General features: G+C 38.8%; 5 protein-coding genes and 1 non-coding gene across 9 annotated transcripts in view; 1 reads left to right on the top strand and 5 right to left on the bottom strand.

The window, feature by feature from the left end:
- Nucleotides 1-17,932, bottom strand: part of LOC116180612 (sex peptide receptor-like) — a 561,029-nt gene that overhangs the window by 138,155 nt on the left and 404,942 nt on the right. The gene's annotated exons all lie outside the window — the stretch shown is intronic.
- LOC116180767 (kinesin-like protein KIF12) lies at nucleotides 5,482-16,864 on the top strand (the record flags this gene model as incomplete). The annotated part of the gene is made up of 13 exons (XM_031500892.1): nucleotides 5,482-5,594; nucleotides 5,650-5,728; nucleotides 7,589-7,804; nucleotides 7,852-7,992; nucleotides 13,826-14,016; nucleotides 14,068-14,255; nucleotides 14,321-14,439; nucleotides 14,491-14,595; nucleotides 14,648-14,985; nucleotides 15,032-15,164; nucleotides 15,211-15,278; nucleotides 15,325-15,423; nucleotides 16,510-16,864. Coding segments are annotated over 13 exons (2,082 nt in total), but the record flags the coding sequence as incomplete, so codon positions are not given.
- LOC116180630 lies at nucleotides 7,989-8,675 on the bottom strand. Its single transcript, XM_031500715.1, has 2 exons — nucleotides 8,518-8,675; nucleotides 7,989-8,467 (listed from the first exon to the last, which is right to left on the bottom strand). The coding sequence occupies exons 1-2, from the start codon at nucleotides 8,560-8,562 to the stop codon at nucleotides 8,039-8,041; spliced, it is 474 nt and encodes a 157-aa protein (XP_031356575.1). The 5' UTR covers nucleotides 8,563-8,675; the 3' UTR covers nucleotides 7,989-8,038.
- On the bottom strand, nucleotides 9,505-10,155 carry LOC116180632. The gene is made up of 2 exons (XM_031500717.1): nucleotides 9,951-10,155; nucleotides 9,505-9,901 (listed from the first exon to the last, which is right to left on the bottom strand). The coding sequence occupies exons 1-2, from the start codon at nucleotides 9,990-9,992 to the stop codon at nucleotides 9,539-9,541; spliced, it is 405 nt and encodes a 134-aa protein (XP_031356577.1). The 5' UTR covers nucleotides 9,993-10,155; the 3' UTR covers nucleotides 9,505-9,538.
- On the bottom strand, nucleotides 10,448-11,040 carry LOC116180633. Its single transcript, XM_031500718.1, has 2 exons — nucleotides 10,890-11,040; nucleotides 10,448-10,827 (listed from the first exon to the last, which is right to left on the bottom strand). Exons 1-2 carry the CDS (start codon nucleotides 10,932-10,934, stop codon nucleotides 10,477-10,479), a joined length of 396 nt encoding a protein of 131 aa, XP_031356578.1. The 5' UTR covers nucleotides 10,935-11,040; the 3' UTR covers nucleotides 10,448-10,476.
- On the bottom strand, nucleotides 13,660-13,732 carry Trnar-ccu. The gene has a single exon. It is a non-coding gene; the product is annotated as a tRNA-Arg (tRNA).

The following is a 17,932-nucleotide window of genomic DNA, read 5'->3' as shown; positions in this document are numbered from 1 at the left end:
CAATATATGTCTTCAATGCTTGCATTGTAGCTTAATTACAGCTAGCCAGATCTACACGATAGATATACAAGGAACAAATTTACACAAACGGGTAAAATATGTAACAGTCATCAAGATAATGCTTTTTATTCCGAATTTTCGACCTCAAAAACTGCCGTCCTTTCACTTCCCTCTAGAAAATGAAAATGTTTAGGTTTACACCTTAACCTTCAACTCTGCGCGTGTATTACGTCGATTATTGATTTGTCGCAGCATTTTTGGGTCAAAACCTTTCCCCTCCGCCGGGCGTGTTCCAATCGTGAAAGTACAAAACGATTTTCACACCTGTTTGATTGAAGTGAGGAGGGAAATTGGTTGGAGTTTTTCACTGGTCGCGTGCGGGAAACCGACGACGATCTTATACGTTTGCAGAGTTAACCACGCTCGCTATTTATTATGAACTGGGTGAATTTTTTATGGGCGAAATGGCGTCATCGGAATATTTTTGGTGGTCCTTTAAATTTAGATAAAGGCCGAGTTTAAATGTTTGAGGTGGAAGGTAGCAGATGTTTGGAAACAACCCCCGAACGGGTTCGATTTTCTCTATCCAAATACCATTGCGCCTAATCGGCCTTCTATTCGTACTAGGGCATAATGGTACAGGCTTCTTGGACATCGGCACCAGAGTCAGCGCCGAAAGTGACGAACTGCAACGGCCGCCAGTTCACCAATACAGAAATGTGCCAATAAATCTGATAACTCGCCCAGATCATTATCCGTTTCCTCCACCCTCTGAAATTTACCTGTTCCGACGGATGCCTTTCGGGATACGGAACGCGCCTGCGACTTTCTGCCAGCTATTTCTCCGCCCTTTTATTCCACCTTGGGTTGTAATATTCTTTGCCATTTTCTTTTGTTACTTTTCTGGTAGTGTGATTTTTGTTACTCTTCTTTCCTTTTTTATTTCTTTGACATCTTTTCTATCTTTTGTTTGTGTCTTTTGCCCCCGTTCTTATTTCCCTTTTACCTCCTTCCATTATTTGTTTCTCATTCCATTCCCTCTTTTTTGTTCTGGTGACATTTTCGTTATACTTTTATATCACAAACAAAATTTAGAATTGTTTTTTTGAGAAGTCTAATAAATTAATCACTCATATCGGGTATCCCCATTAAACAACCCCCGAAAATTATTTAGTAATCAATAAGTTTACGTATAATCTTCAATGTCAAGTTATAAAAGTATCTAGGCGAATTAATCTTTCATAGACACAATTTTTATAATGGCCCATTCATCATTTTGTTTGTACATTCGTAGGCAAATATAAATTACGATTTTACATTGGCATCGTCGCGTGCATCTATCCGAAATTGATTTTTGCCCTCAGTTGCGGCATTTAAATTTGAAGTGCACGCACAATCGCCATCAATTGTTTATGTTTCTCTTTGCAATCTCGACTTCGATCTACGAAATGTCTTTTTTACCATATCGTATGTGTTAAAACGATATCTAGATCAATTATTCGCAGAAAATCCACTAATTGCCATTGTTGGGGGTAATTCGATTACCGTATCATGATGGAGGGTGGAGCGGCCGCTCCAGTCCTCGCGCTGAAAATAAATATAAGGTTTGATTTAATGAAAATAAAAATAATATAATAATATTTTAATATATAAATATACCGGGTGCCCATTATGTATGGAATATAGTATATATTTCGAATGTATACAACAATTTTTTATATTATGAAAGTTGTTTAACATTTTATTTCCCATAATAAAGCAGCATTCCATTGCTTTTATTCCACAAAACAAATGAATAACGAAAATAATTGAATTTTTTTAAATAGCAACGCACATTTTCATTAGGCTCATTTGATTTCTTTTCTCTTTTCAATGACATAACACGTTGGCACCCGTGTAGAAGAAGTTAATTTTTATTTCAAGTTTTTAGCGCATTTTTGAAAAAATACCCTATTATATTCGTTATGGCTGGCTGGCTGGCTGTCCGGCTGAGATCTTAGCAACTACAATAGCTAGAGACTCAAATTATTACTAAAAGCTTTCTGCTATAGTGTAGATGTGCAGGCTCTAGTGTATTTTGAGTTAGATTACTTGTGAGATCGATAATTTAAGAAAATAATTTCGATATGGTTTTTGGAGGTGCTATAATTTTACCGTTAGATAGCGCTACCAGTATAAAAGCTTAATTATTTACTTTGTGATTTGTTTTACAAAATAAAGACGTACCCTTAATTGAAATTAAATAAAATTAATTATTTAACGCAGCCAAAATGACTCGTGAGATCGATAATTTTAAACTTCACTAATAAAATACTAATCTGTATTACCAAAAATGCGCTTTAATCATGCATATGCTGATTTACAACTTGTTTGGGATAGGTTATGCCATTGCCTTGCAGTGAATGATGAACATTTTGAACATTCATTGCGATGAAAACCATTTTACTGCTAATTTCGTTTTGTCTTCAAGGTTTAATAAGAAACGTACACGTTCATTTGTTTTATTTTTATGTAGGATATCTGGATTAATTTTATTCATCTAATTATGATACATTTTTGTGAAAAATTTTCTTGAATAAGGGTGCTAACATGTTATATCATCGAAAAGGGAAAGAAATCTATCAAATGATCCTAATGAAAAGGTGCATTGCCAATTAAAAAATTCAATTGTTTTTCGTTACTTACTCATTTGTTTTCTGAAATAAAAACAACTGAAAGCTGGCATTTATGGGAATAATTTCATATATATTCGATATCTCCCGAGATATACAGGGTGTTTTTTTGGGAGCTTTAGTTAAAAGTTTCTGGGAAAGTAAAATAGGTAGGTTTTTGAAAATTTGTACTTAGGAGTTACTCTGAAGGCCGAATCGATGTAAAATATTTTCAAAATGGCCGCACTTCCGGAAACACCGGAAGTAGATAGTAACTTCGTTATTTTAAATGGCAACCCCTATTTTTTATTGCATTTTTGGATTCTACGTGAAATTTCAGTTCTTTTGATACCCATATCTGCCATTTATGGTTTTTAAGTTATTTTGACTTTAAGAAAAAAAATGGCGGATGCAGATGGTACCTTGATAATTGATTACTTGAAAAAGGTTATAGTCATGGCAACCCATTTTTATCAGTGCATAGAGAATGAATAGGGCTTTCTTTTAGTGCACTTAAAAAAAAGTTAAGTTGCGTACAACCGCCCCTATGGATATCCAACTTTATGAAACTTCAAAAACTAAAAACTCAGTTTTTTTAAATGGAATGACCATGTTCTTACTACTCCATGAGATAGAGAATCGAAATGGGCATATTTTGACAATACATGTTCCTATAGCTATCTTTAACAGTTTCTGACTTATTCCCATTTTATTGAATTGACACTATTTTTTTCGGATTTTCTTTTTAGTAGTCGGCCATGATTCTATAACAATTGAATTTTAAACAAATCTAGTGACACTAATCCATCACCCACTGTTATAGGTTAACATAAGTTTTTCAAAAATCGAAAAATGACTCGCAGTGGTTTCACCTATTTTGGAATTTAATTGTTATTTATGGTGAAATGGGCAGAATCGCGGCGCGTGCTTTCCTTACATTCATTCGAAAACTGGAACGAAATTGTATGAATTTTGGAAATTTTGTACCCCTAATGCACTACAAACCGTTGAAGCATAAGTGATACAAAGCTCTACAAGAGAATATTTAAGAAAATGAATTGAATTGCAAATGCAAGATTAACAAATTAAATTCAATGCAAAATATAAAAAACTTCGTTGAAACATTTTTGGTATGGAATTGTTGCTAGAACAGATATCGCATTACCTTTCTGAATTTCCAGACTTATAAGTTGTTTAAGAAATTCAGTTGAACGACTCTGTTTAGATTTTTCAAAAATTTTCCGTCCTATATCCTTAATAAATGAGTTATTTATTAATGAATTATTTAGACTAGAACTAGAATCAATGGTATTAAAGAATCCATTCCTTGATTTGTTTAAAATTCGATTGTTATAAAATCATGGCCAACTACTAAAAAGAAAATGCGAAAAAAATGGCATCAATTCCGAGATCAATTCAATGAAATGGGAATAAATCAGAAACTGTTAAAGATAGCTATAGGAACATGTAATATCAAAATATGCCAATTTCGATTCTCTATCTCATGCAATATTAAGAACATGGTCATTCCATTTAAAAAAACTGAGTTTATAGACTTTGAAGTTTCTTAAATTTGGATCTCCATAGGTGCGGTTGTACGCAACTTAACTTTGTTTTAAGTACAGTAAAAGAAAGCCCTATTCATTCTCTATGCACTGATAAAAATGGGTTGCCATGACTATAACCTTTTTCAAGTAATCAATTATCAAGGTACCATCTGCATCCGCCATTTTTTTTCTTAAAGTCAAAATAACTTAAAAACCATAAATGGCAGATATCGACATATGGGTATCAAAAGAACTGAAATTTCACGTAGAATCCAAAAATGCAATAAAAAATAGGGGTTGCCATTTAAAATAACGAAGTTACTATCTACTTCCGGTGTTTCCGGAAGTGCGGCCATTTTGAAAATATTTTACATCGATTCGGCCTTCAGAGTAACCCCTAAGTACAAATTTTCAAAAACCTACCTATTTTACTTTTCCAGAAACTTTTAACTAAAGCTCCCAAAAAAACACCCTGTATACTACATTCCATACATAATGCGCACCCTGTATAATATAGTATATAAAATATCTGTCTGATTACCCGCACAATATGTTCAACTATTGATTAATTAAAAAACCTACGAACGAAAGTCTCATTCGTACGTCATAGTCATTAGTCGCGAACAAACCCTCGCGCTCGCCGGTGAGTGAATCATTCTTGCATGATCTCCTCCTCTCCCTTCGCCGCGTGACAGTCATTCAAAGTGCTTAAAATGACGACTTTGCATGTATAATTTTGCAAAAATTTCCGGAGTAGGACCCACTCCCCTCGGGGGTATTCCATACCCCGCCCCCCTCGGAAATCATTGTTAAAAAAGGCCCCGCAAAAATATTTCGCTCCAGGCCTCGCATTTGCTAAGGACGGCTCTGGATGTGGTACACAAAGGCCACATGAAAAGCCGCCAAGCGTGCTCAGATGGGTTTGGTGCTAGGTAGGGGCTCGAATCCTACGCTTTTTACTCCATGGTTGTTTCTTTTATGGAAACGTGGGACACATCGGGAAGATAATTAACTAAAACCACTAGTTTTGTGCGTTGGAAGAGATGAGAAAAATGAAAGGGAAATAGTATTTTCGCTTGGACAATTTTTAGCGAATAAAATGTAGTCTGTTTTAAGGTTTTCTTGATAGATATAGAAAATGGTTGACGTTTCTAAAAAAAGACGAGGCAAACAGGGTCCATAGCTCAACGGCCGCCATTTTTCCAAGATGGCGGCTTTAGCACAGAGTCGGGAAATTGCACCCGTAGAGATTCATTTGTTAACGTACCGAAAACGTCCTCTAATCTCACTTTTCTTTTAGAACTGGCAGTATAGAAAGGCTCGACGATACTGGTCATTCCCATAGGATAATATCAGGATACAACCAAGTCGAGGATAATATCAATGTTGTCGTGAGGTAAAAAAAAATCGTTTTTGTTAATGCAAGGCAACTAATCGGCGTTTCCTTCCAGAGTGCGGCCTCTAAACCACAAGGAAGTTAAGGCGAGAGACATTTCTGTTATACAGTTTCCGGGAAATGGACAAATATTGGTGGGTATAAATCAATAATAGCCTAATCACTTGTCATGTCTCTGTATAATCAATGTGCCGTTTCCTTATCTACTTACACATAAAGCAAAGTAATACAAAAGTGTTGATGTAGTTAACGAATGAACAGGTTGTTAATATTACTACCACCAAAAAGTTTACCTACCACTTATGCCCCTGCAAATATAAAGACGTTTATAGATGCAATAGCCAAACTTCACAATACCATGCGATATTAAAAATTCAGGTGTTTAAAAAGCATATTTGCCAGTACATACACACTTATAATGCAACCGAAGTAATTGGAAATCATTACTCATTCAAGTGGATTGTGTTCCTGTCCGCAATTACATTTTATGGATTATATCAGAGTGTTGACAGTTTAATTGGGAAGCGGGTTTTCTGAGTAACAAGCGCGTCAGTCCAACATACTGTTAATTATTGTTATTATAGCCGATCTGACATCTTGTTATAAGGGCACCTGTAAACTATTCTATGCTGCGCAATAAAGGTTACACATACGTAGTCACTAGAACTACTTACATATATGAAGAGTAAGTTCCGTATGAGAACTGGTACCTAACGTATGTAAAGATCTGGTGAATCGTGGTCGTAGAAGGAACCCCTCTAGTTCCTAACAATGTTTTGTCGAGGAAGATAGGAGGAAGGCAGAGAGAAAGTGGCCCATCAGCGTCCTCGTTTCAGAATAGGTCAAGTATAGAAGGTTGTTTCGTCGTTTGGCAAGGATGCACGTGTGAGTAGTGGCCGGTAAAGTAAGTATCTCTAATGTATGGTGGGCATATGAGACGCGTACCTTTGGGTTTACCCATACGCAACGCTAAAAATCCAAGATGGAAAGATTCTTGACTGAAGACACTCCTTTTCTTCTTTTTTTTTTAAATTGTTTTCTTGTTTTGTTATTATACAGAGTGGTGACTTGCGTAACGCATCATAGGGATTTCAATGTAAAATTCATAACATGCGATTATTGGCTCCCCAAATTATTTTAGAGCAAAAATTTATTAAGGTTTTTTGTAGAAAAAATTTTTTTACGCCAATCAACTGTATTAGTTTTCAATTTTTTGCATAATAAAGATGGAAAATTGGAAAAATAAAACCCGCATCTTTTTCAATAATCTGCGATGCCATGGAATTTTCTAAAACAAAAAGATATCTAGTTATCAATTAGCAGCAGTTCGAAATGGATTTTATGATCGACTTGGTTACTGTCTTGCAGTTAATGGTAACTTATTCGAGCATTTATTGTAAATTGTTATATTAGGAAACCGTTTTTAGTAATTTGGTCTTTCTTTATATTGAATTCGCTGTTCTAAATATAATACTTTTTGATAGAATTTGATTTGTTTTATAGCAGACATTCCATGGCATGACGGATATTGGCGTAGTTTTTCTATTATAAAATTCCATGGCATCACAGATTATTGAAAAAGATGGAGGTTTTAATTTTCCAATTTTCCGTCTTTATTATGCAAAAAATTGAAAACTAATACGGTTGATTGCCGTAGAAAAATTTTTCCTACAAAAAAACTTAATACATTTTTGCTCTAAAATAATTTGGGGAGCCAATAATCGCATGTTATGAATTTTACATTGAAATCCCTATGATGCGTTACGCAAGTTACCACCCTGTATATTATTGAGGTGGAAGTATGTCCAATAAATGGCTTATTATTATTATTATTAAGTTCGGTAGGAATTATTTAAAATAAATGCCGATTAACATTTTCAAAAACGTAAAACATTTTGTTCCCTAGGCGTTTGAAGAGAAGATGAGTTGTCCACGAAGGTCCAGAACGTGAGGTTTGTTGATCTCTTGTTAACGTATATTTCCGTTTGTTGTAGGTGGAACACCTCCCCAACGGCGGTAGCGCTCACAAATCGAAACTCTTCTCCTACAATGTCGTCTTCGAGCCGGCCGCGACCCAAGAAGACGTCCTCCAGTTCTCCGGTATAAAAAGGCTGATCGAAATGGCCGTCGAGGGTTTCAGGTGCACCGCCTTCTGCTACGGGCAAACAGGCAGTGGAAAAACTCACACTTTGACCGGTCCACCGAAATTGGTAAGACCCCCGATGTCCATTAGTGACCTACATACGATAATCTTTAGTTCGACAAGAAGAAGCCCTCTTACAGTGACGCTCACGGGTTGGTGTTTAGATCGTTTATGTACTTATTCAAATTGCTGAACGAAAAGTCGGACGTCAGTTTCATACTTAAGGCCAGTTTTTTGGAGATTTACAACGAAAAGGTAAGCATTAGTTTTATTTCGATTAATTAATAGCTAAATATTGCAACTATTTATGGTTAACCACGTTCGATTCAGCCTCAGAATATTTTCTGAGGAAGACTTTGTAATATTTCGTAATGCAATTTTCCATGCGAATCGCTTTCTGCCCAATCGTCGGACCGTGAGAGTGCCGACACTGCTCCAGAATAAGCTCGGCAATTTTGTGCATCGACTTCTTTGTGTGCGCGTCAAGTTTGATACTCTCAACGATCATCTTTTTGAGATTATCAGCGATAAAGTCCCCAAAGTCGTCCAGGTATCCCATTCGTTTCCAGTAACACTCCGTGTACCTTGCGTAATCCTCGTCTCCTTCGGGTGTATAGTCCTCGCCGTTGATCTTCATGATCTTTTCCACCTCCAGGTTTAGTTCCGTGACGCACGCTTGAGCTGAGCTGTCGGCGGCATCGCGCCTTGACCTCAACGCCATCAGGCATCCCTACCGGACCTTGCAGGGGTTATCATAATTTTAAAAAAACGTTAACTCACCTGCAGAGACAACAACCAGCAGAAACCCAAAAGGATAATTCTCATTATAGCGCCGTTGTTTTGTTAGCTTCTACGAAGTTAGAACGAACACTATCTATACGGATCGACCTCTTGAAACTTGACCTTTGTTATCAAGTGGCAGTAACGAATAACACATGCTGACCTTTTTTTTGATGGCACGCATCTCAAAATGGCCGATCCGTCTGGTTTATGGCCCAAATTGAAACCGTCAGGTATGTACGGCCCCCGTTTGCGTATAGGTAACATATTTATTTTAGAATGCCGTTGAATCGGAATGCGAAGATTAAAAAATGTAATAATATTCATAGGTCTTTTTCCTTTCCGCTTTTGGAACGACCACTTGACATGAGACGTCCAAATTGTCCATACATGGCTGAATCCGACACTTTTCTTGTAAACAAACCCAACAGAAACAAATGCGCCAGGTTAACTCAAAACCTTTTTACCTCGTTGACTTCAAAGGACCCAATAGGTATATAGAAAATCCTTTATTAGACGCCAGTTTTGACCAAAAATAATATGAAGCTAAGAAGAAGGGAAACAATGTACATGGACGAATAAGAAAATGTAAGAAAAAGACACTTCGGTGGATTATTGGAATCCAGTACTTTGTGTTTGTTTTAATCACGTTTTTACCATGTCATTTATCGGTATATTCCTTGTACGTCCGTGTAAGTATGTACCTTCTGGAATCTCATCAATAAAATAGAGTCTTATTCGGAAGAGGGAGTTTTGTATTTTCATCTTCTAACAAGCTGTACTTTTACGTATACTGGAATTCCTTTGGACGAATGTACGTATTTTGTCCCACAGACGTACGTACAGATACGCAAGACATATGTTACCATCTGAGAAGTAATTACCTAATTTTCCTGCTTTTCCATGGCGTCTACACTTACACTAATCAAATAAAGAGGTTTTTACCCTAATCGATTACTCCCGACTGGGAATAGCAATCATTTCGAGTACGTTTTGTGACCAAGTTTGGCACTTAAAATATTTAATAATTAGCAACATTTTTTAAACAATTCCCCATGTTCACAGCCCTTAGGGCCGGCGTGTCGCCGTTAACCCCTTTGCATTTCTTTAGGACAGCATCCGCCTTCACCGCGCTGACTTGATGATTGTAAATCTCGTGCGCGACCTCGTAGTACATCCCCCAAATTTCCGCCAAGTTTAGTTCGCCGCGCGAATTCAAAAATCGAATTTTTCTCCACAGGCACTCGATAAAGGTAAGATAGTCGTCGTCGGTTGACGGCAAGTGCCCTCCCCTGTGGATTCTGTAGATTTTGTCGGCGCTGAGTCCGTGTCGTTCGATGCACCAGTCCGACTCCTCCTTGAAATCTTTGTACGCCATAGCGGCCTAGGGAGTAGGTATACAACGTTTAAACTGGAAAAATGGAGCAACTTACCTGAAGAAAGAGTATGGCGGCGAAAATTCCGAACGCGTTCATTGCGGTATAGGAGTTGATCTTGATTTTGGAGATTTAAAAGTGGGACGCTGTGTATTTATAAGTTGGCTGGCTATCAATAACAAAATGGCGATAACGAATTAGTTATAATCACGCGTGGATGGCGGTTTCGTGGAATGTAATTAATGATGCTTCTTACTGCTAAGCAATCACTTTTGGGAAGTATGTTGTCACGTTGTACATAGTACGTACGTCATATGTACGTTCATTTCTAATACATGCGATCAAAAATGAGTTGTCTGTCTAGTCACCTTTGGAATTTTTGTTTACATGAGAAATCGTACTTAACATGAACTTCCAAAGGCGACTCGACAGCAACTCATTTTTGATCGCCCGTTAATCTACACGGTAGCTTGTGTCTCCCATAAAAGTACGCACTGAAGACCGCCTGATTCCATGGAAAAGACAAATGAGGAGATCATATCAGAAGAATAGAATTGCAAAAAATGAATGTATTTATCAAAAATTAATTGTTCTTCAAACAGTTTCCCATATTAATGGCTCTAATAGCTGGCGTGCTGCCCCCTGCGAGTCGGCACCTTTCAACAACGGCATCCGCTCTCCTGGCGCTTTCGACTTCGTCGTGACCCTCTTGGGCGACTCGATAATACTCCCTAATTTTGGCAAGGTTGAGTTCTCCGTCGCCGTCCAAGAATTGAATCTTCCGCCACAAGCATTCCATAAATGTCGAGTAAGGTTTACTGTCCTGGGGCAGATGGGCGCCGCTATGAATTCTATAGATTTCGCTGGAATTGAGATCGTAACGTTCTATGCACCAATCGGATTCTACTTTGTAATCTTTCAACGCGAGGGAAATCTGAAACGGCGATAAAGCAATCGGGCAATATCCGTCTTACCATTGAATATGGTCTGACCTACCTGTAGTAGACCACAAAAGAACAAAATTGTTAAAGGGAGCTTCATCTTATTGTTTGTATTCTCTCGACTGATCTAAGTCCAAGTCAGTATTTTTGTGAAGTCGTACTGATAGCAGAGGTCGAGGTCAACGAAGTTGGAGGCACTATGCTATAAATACTCAATTAACTTTTCTCAGACCGTACACTCATGCTTTCATGCGCTCAACTTCCTTGGAAAATGCGCTAAAAATTAAGAAAAGTGATTTTGGGCTACCATGAGGGGCAAAATCAAACTGATCTGGATGATAGTTTTTTTTGTTTAAAGGATGCCGCCTGAAAATTTGTTCAAGTGTTCAAAAAGGGCCTATAATCAGCCTATAATTCTGATGTATTTCGTCCTTCATTTTTCTAAAATGGCTCTGCTGGCTTGTGGGACCTTAGCATTCGCACTATATGGCACTATGACACCACCAGAAACCGACCCAGTCAATGCCATCAACGGGGGAAACTACGCCTGTGGCGAGAGCAGTGGTGGGGCCAGTTCCGTCGTTACCGAGACCTCGCACTGCCGCCTCCCCCAGCTGTGGTCGAAGCCGCCTTCAACGTGCACCAAACCCGAGCCAACACCAGATAGGGCCACATTCTATAAGAAAAATTTTTTTCCGGATCAATCTCAGAGAATTTTTTCTTCGGGACTCAAAAAAAGGCAGTGTATTACCTTCCTTTTTTTACCAAAAATCGACTACACCAATAATTCTCGGGAAAACACTTTTTCTTATTAATTTGGGTGCGTAGAATCCAAATCAATTTGTACTATTTCGATCAGACTTCTCAATCAAAAGTTATAGACTAGAAAAAAATTCAAAGGGCTGTAACTTTTGAACTAATAACCCAATCTTGGAACTGTTTGAAATTATGCCTGGCAGACCTTCGGGGTATAGGCTACCTACTGCAGACAATTCCCCCAAAAGTAGTTCATAACCGCAGAAGTGGGGCCGGACAAGAATTGCTTTAAAACTTAAAAGCGACATACTTTCATATACAACCGAACAGAAAAATTTATACAGGGTGTTTTTTTGGGAGCTTTAGTTAAATGTTTCTGGGAAAGTAAAATAGGTAGGTGTTTGAAAATTTGTTACTCTGAAGGCCGAATCGATGTAAAATATTGTCAAAATGGCCGCACTTCCGGAAACACCGGAAGTAGATAGTAACTTCGTTATTTTAAATGGCAACCCCTATTTTTTATTGCATTTTTGGATTCTACGTGAAATTTTACTTCTTTTGATACCCATATGTCGATATCTGCCATTTATGGTTTTTAAGTTATTTTGACTTTAAGAAAAAAAATGGCGGATGCAGATGGTACCTTGATAATTGATTACTTGCAAACGGTTGTAGTCATGGCAACCTATTTTTATCAGTGCATAGAGAATGAATAGGGCTTTCTTTTAGTGCACTTAAAAAAAAGTTAAGTTGCGTACGACCGCCCCTATGGATATCCAAATTTATGAAACTTCAAAGACTAAAAACTCAGTTTTTTTAAATGGAATGACCATGTTCTTACTATTCCATGAGATAGAGAATCGAAATGGGCATATTTTGACAATACATGTTCCTATAGCTATCTTTAACAGTTTCTGACTTATTCCCATTTTATTGAATTGACACTATTTTTTTAGGATTTTCTTTTTAGTAGTCGGCCATGATTCTATAACAATTGAATTTTAAACAAATCTAGTGACACTAATCCATCACCCACTGTTATAGGTTAACATAAGTTTTTCAAAAATCGAAAAATGACTCGCAGTGGTTTCACCTATTTTGGAATTTAATTGTTATTTATGGTGAAATGGGCAGAATCGCGGCGCGTGCTTTCCGTACAATCATTCTAAAACTGGAACGAAATTGTATGAATTTTGGAAATTTTGTACCCCTAATGCACTACAAACGGTTGAAGCACATGTGATACAAAGCTCTACAAGAGAATATTTAAGAAAATGAATTGAATTGCAAATGCAAGATTAACAAATTTTTCAAAAATTTTCCGTCCTATATCCTTAATAAATGAGTTATTTATTAATGAATTATTTAGACTAGAACTAGAATCAATGGTATTAAAGAATCCATTCCTTGATTTGTTTAAAATTCGATTGTTATAAAATCATGGCCAACTACTAAAAAGAAAATGCGAAAAAAATGGCATCAATTCCGAGATCAATTCAATGAAATGGGAATAAATCAGGGATAATAGGAACATGTATAGTCAAAATATGCCAATTTCGATTCTCTATCTCATGCAATATTAAGAACATGGTCATTCCATTTAAAAAAACTGAGTTTATAGACTTTGAAGTTTCTTAAATTTGGATTTCCATAGGTGCGGTTGTACGCAACTTAACTTTTTTTTAAGTACACTAAAAGAAAGCCCTATTCATTCTCTATGCACTGATAAAAATGGGTTGCCATGACTATAACCTTTTTCAAGTAATCAATTATCAAGGTACCATCTGCATCCGCCATTTTTTTTCTTAAAGTCAAAATAACTTAAAAACCATAAATGGCAGATATCAAAAGAACTGAAATTTCACGTAGAATCCAAAAATGCAATAAAAAATAGGGATGGAAGTGTTTCCGGAAGTGCGGCCATTTTGAAAATATTTTACATAGATTCGGCCTTCAGCGTAACTCCTAAGTACAAATTTTCAAAAACCTACCTATTTTACTTTCCCAGAAACGTTTAACTAAAGCTCCCAAAAAACACCCTGTATAAACGTCTGTAAAAAAAACGCACGTACCCCTGGTGGGACTCGAACCCACAGTCCCCGGCTTAGGAGGCCGATGCCTTATCCATTAGGCCACAGGGGCGATGTGAGTTCGAAGAAAAGGATTGTATTTCTACGAACTCGCTTTTAAAATTAGAAACTAGCAATGACCTCATTTTTAATTTTCTGATTGTAGGTAATCGACCTACTAAATCCCGGCAGCGCCAGGAAGCCATTAGCAGTGCGATGGAGTAAGAAAGCGCGCGGATTTTTCGTAGAAAACCTCTTCACGGTGGATTGCGAGGAGCTGGACGATCTCACCGCCGTTTTGGAAGAAGGAATGAGGAACCGTTCCGTTGGAAGTCACAACATGAACGACTACTCGAGGTAAGCGAGTTCCTGCGAAAATGCGGCGTGTAAAAATTGAACTTCTTGCAGTCGAAGTCATACGATCCTAACGGTTCACATAACGTCCGAGCAGCCCGCCGAGAACGGCGTCTTCATATCTAGATCGGGCAAAATTAACTTCGTCGATCTCGCCGGGAGTGAGATGACGAAGAAAACGCAAAGCGAGGGAAAGACCTTAGAGGAGGCCAACAACATTAATAAAAGCTTAATGGTTTTAGGTAACCTTTTCGCGTTTCCATCACGTTTATTGACGCTTTCCTTGATTGGGTTTCTGACATTTCAGGATACTGCATCGCGTCGCTCAGCGACAACAAGCGCAGAAATAATCACATTCCCTACCGAGATTCACAGCTCACGAAACTTTTGGCCGACTCCTTGGCCGGAAACGGCGTTACGCTTATGGTAGTAGATACCAAACTAAAATTGTCCCAGTTTATTACGCTGTAATTACAGATCGCGTGCATTTCGCCTGCAATGTCCAATTTGTGCGAGACGATCAATACGCTAAGATACGCGGCAAGAGCGAAAAGGATCAGAACCAAACCGATCGTGTTGATGGTATACGTCCCTGAGGTATTAGACATCTTAGTTTCGGTCTTTAATTGTTTAGGATCCACGGGAGGCGCTTATACTAACTTTGAAACGGGAAGTCGGCGTTTTGCAAAGTGAAAACGAACACCTAAGAACAGCGCTACATCTGCAAGGATCCCCATCGGAGTCGCTCGGCGGTAAACGTAGCGCGTCGTCGGTCCAAGTCGATTTGGACAAACTGGGCGAGCTGGAGGGGCCCCAGCTTATAGACCTTGTAAAGTTATACGTGGCCGAAAATGAGGCCTTGCGAAAGGAGAACACCGAACTGTTCGTCTCGCGAGAGATCCTGATGAGAGACCAAGAGCTCGTGTGCCGAGATAACGAAAGGCTGCTGAAGAAGCTCGAGGAAGTCAACTCGTAAGTGGCACTCCCCGGTAGCTGTCACGTTTAATTTCACTTGCAGAGTATGCTGCCGTTCTCCACTGTTACCGGTGAAAACCAGTGCTTCGGCGAGCACACTTAATAGGTCATTCGTCGACTTGGACCTGTCGGCCACGAACATCTGGATTAATCCGACTGAAAACTCATTGAGTTCGGTAAGCGCGCCTTTGCGAAGTTTCACTAACGGACGTAACGTTTTAGTCCATGGGAAAGATCACGCTACCAGAGGTGATTCAGAAGGAGCTCGATAAAAGGCAGATCGGTGCTAGGTAAGCGACGGTACGGTACTTTACGCACTGATTTTTATCACGCTAGCGCGCATCGGAGGCACAACTCCTTGGAGGACCTCTCAAAGGCGGTCAACAACCCAGTCCGTGCGAAAAGCTCGAAGTCGGCCAATCCCGAGGATCTCGAGTGAGTAATCGCAGTAATGTGGGTAGTACCTACCATTGCAATGACAGTGAAACTATCGTGTGAGGGGATACTCCCCGGAAACACTTTCCCACACAATTTTTAGCCCTCGGCGATTTTAACTTCCCTCCCTTTTAACTCTAAAGACTTAAGAAGTACGAGGATATGAAATACTATAGTAGACTGTAGAGCGCAAGCGCGAGAAATAGAGTGAGAGAGGGAAAGATTCGACGCTTGAAGTATTTAGACCGGGAGATGGTGACACTTTTTCTGGTGTGATTTGCTACAAGTGTGGCGACCATTCAAAGGATTAATTAAATACTCCTCAAAACGAAAATGGTGCTAACTCTCTGGGAGTGGGGCCGTTATTGCGTGACGATTGTTTAAACATGTCGGAAAATTTGCTACACAAAATTCTTTGGATTTTCTGGTAGTCGGTGACAAAACAAATGACGGAAACGAAATGCCCTACTTTTCCGGTGGGCCTTATAGCCCGCCATACTCACTTGAACGTGTCGATTGTTTTTTTTTTGGGCGATTTGCTACAAGCTCATTTTTTTATGAGCATCAAGTCCTCAATCAGTCATTCACGAAAATCAACCTGCCATACCGCACCGACGGGCCCGGATAGCCGCCATACCTGCGCAAAGATGTCATTTTTGTTAATAATTTTGGGTGATTTGCTACAGTATGGCATTTAGATTTTCCGAAAGTTCATGCTCCACTTTGATCCATGATACTTAATTAATCCTTTGAATGGTCGCCACACTTGTAGCAAATCACACCACAAAAAGTGTCACCATCTCCCGGTCTAATTCGCCATCGACCCTAAGAGTAGTTGCACATAGGGTATTGCTCCCCCCGGAATACTCTCGCCTCAGGAACTCGCTCCAAAGAAATTTGACCTCGCAACGTTAGTCCCGGTGAAACCTCTTACGAAAGTGTGCTAAACGTTCACTTTTGGTTCACAGATTAAAGCTCTTACCCTCAAATAAAGGTCGAAGGAAGTGTCGTCGTCGTCCCTCGCGCCTTGTTCTTGTATTTACACCAGTGTTCTTATGATGATTTCAACATCTTGTTTCTGTTTAGCATTCGGCCACCGTCGGGACGCCGCTTCTCAATGGCGAAACCCACCAACGGCCGCGCTCACGTGGACAGCCCTCAACGTCCAGAAACCCCGGCGTCTCTGGCGTCGGTCTACAGCAGCGAATGGAATCTGGACTCTCCTTCTCCAACTAAACAACCGGACGCGCCATCTCAAAGAAACAGCCTAGAAAAACTGGACGTCGGGCGCCAATCCAAGGGTAGTATGGAAGTATTCGGCAGTCCGATATCAGTGGCGGACGATAGGGGTGAAAGCGACAGTTTTTTAATTAAGTGAAGTTTTTATATTTGTGATACAAATTAAACTATTCTTGTATGCGTATAAAGTTTTAGATTTTTACGTCTTTTAAAAACTCGCAAAATCGACCATCAGAAGTCGAGTTAATAAGATTCCTGTTAATCGTCTCTTATACTATGTGAAAAATTAATAGGCATAATTCCTCTACGCTTTAAATGTGTATGTTAGTCATTGTCAAAGACATGTCTGTAAACATTGAAGGTCATGTGATGGAACCGAATTAGCCCGCTAAAATTCGATTTAAATATTCCCGAATCCGAGCCTGGCGCGACGAAAAAGGTCAAGATTGCGCTGTGTTTCGTTTTCGTGGAACACGTGTTTTTTTCTTCTCTGCTCTACATTGAAATGGGCCATACTTTACAATAAAAGTGTCAAATATTACGCTATGCGAGGAAACTTAATGATCCGTATCGACCCGTCTCGGAGCACGTTCAAATTTCGTCTAGGATTTGTTTAAAAAAAAAAGGAGGAGAATGCGGCAGAAGTTTGTTGAGACCAGAAGTAAATATTTACGTTGCGAATAGTGAGTGCAGCTTCGACAATTACAAAGGTGATGTGCTCGTTTTACGTCTATTGCATCCCTCTAATAATGATATGATCGTGTTCGATTATTTGCCAATTTAACTTTATTCTCGTACAGCATTGATTATTGCCATTTATAACACATTCCAGATACAAATTGCTATACTGGTCCTACTGGGAATTACTGACCGATTTACGTGTTTTTATTTATATTTAGATACTGTATGTTCCCTTAGGGGCGATACCCAATACAAGGTATGCAGAACTACATTTTAATTTATAATTGAATTTATTGCAGCACATTTCGCTTTTGTTTGCAACTGTGTATTTACAGGGTGCCTCATCTGGGGGCGAGTGACGTACGTTAGGTGGTTGATTGTTACATATTGCACTTGGCATTGTGAATTAATTACTTGATACCAATGTTTGCCACGACATGTTCCTTTGTATTGTTGTAATGTGATAGTACTAAAAGTTATGCTCCTACTATTTATTTGAACCGGGTGATTATGATTATTAATATTTGGCGGGGTGACTTGTTTCGAATGTACTGTGCTATATTTGATACCGACCGTGGAGCACGCCATG

This window comes from Photinus pyralis, unplaced genomic scaffold, assembly GCF_008802855.1.
Source record: "Photinus pyralis isolate 1611_PpyrPB1 unplaced genomic scaffold, Ppyr1.3 Ppyr1.4_LG9, whole genome shotgun sequence".
NCBI lineage: Eukaryota > Metazoa > Arthropoda > Insecta > Coleoptera > Lampyridae > Photinus > Photinus pyralis.
This window is presented reverse-complemented; position numbering and strand designations above follow the sequence as displayed.

Excerpts from the sequence above, each read along its gene's own strand:
- LOC116180630 (XM_031500715.1), bottom strand. The coding sequence starts at position 8,562 with ATGAGAATTATCCTTTTGGGTTTCTGCTGGTTGTTGTCTCTGCAG. Across the intron at positions 8,468-8,517 it reads GCTGGTTGTTGTCTCTGCAG|GGATGCCTGATGGCGTTGAG; the intron begins GTGAGTTAACGT and ends AAGGTCCGGTAG.
- LOC116180632 (XM_031500717.1), bottom strand. The coding sequence starts at position 9,992 with ATGAACGCGTTCGGAATTTTCGCCGCCATACTCTTTCTTCAG. Across the intron at positions 9,902-9,950 it reads CCGCCATACTCTTTCTTCAG|GCCGCTATGGCGTACAAAGA; the intron begins GTAAGTTGCTCC and ends CCTACTCCCTAG.
- LOC116180633 (XM_031500718.1), bottom strand. The coding sequence starts at position 10,934 with ATGAAGCTCCCTTTAACAATTTTGTTCTTTTGTGGTCTACTACAG. Across the intron at positions 10,828-10,889 it reads TCTTTTGTGGTCTACTACAG|ATTTCCCTCGCGTTGAAAGA; the intron begins GTAGGTCAGACC and ends TCGCCGTTTCAG.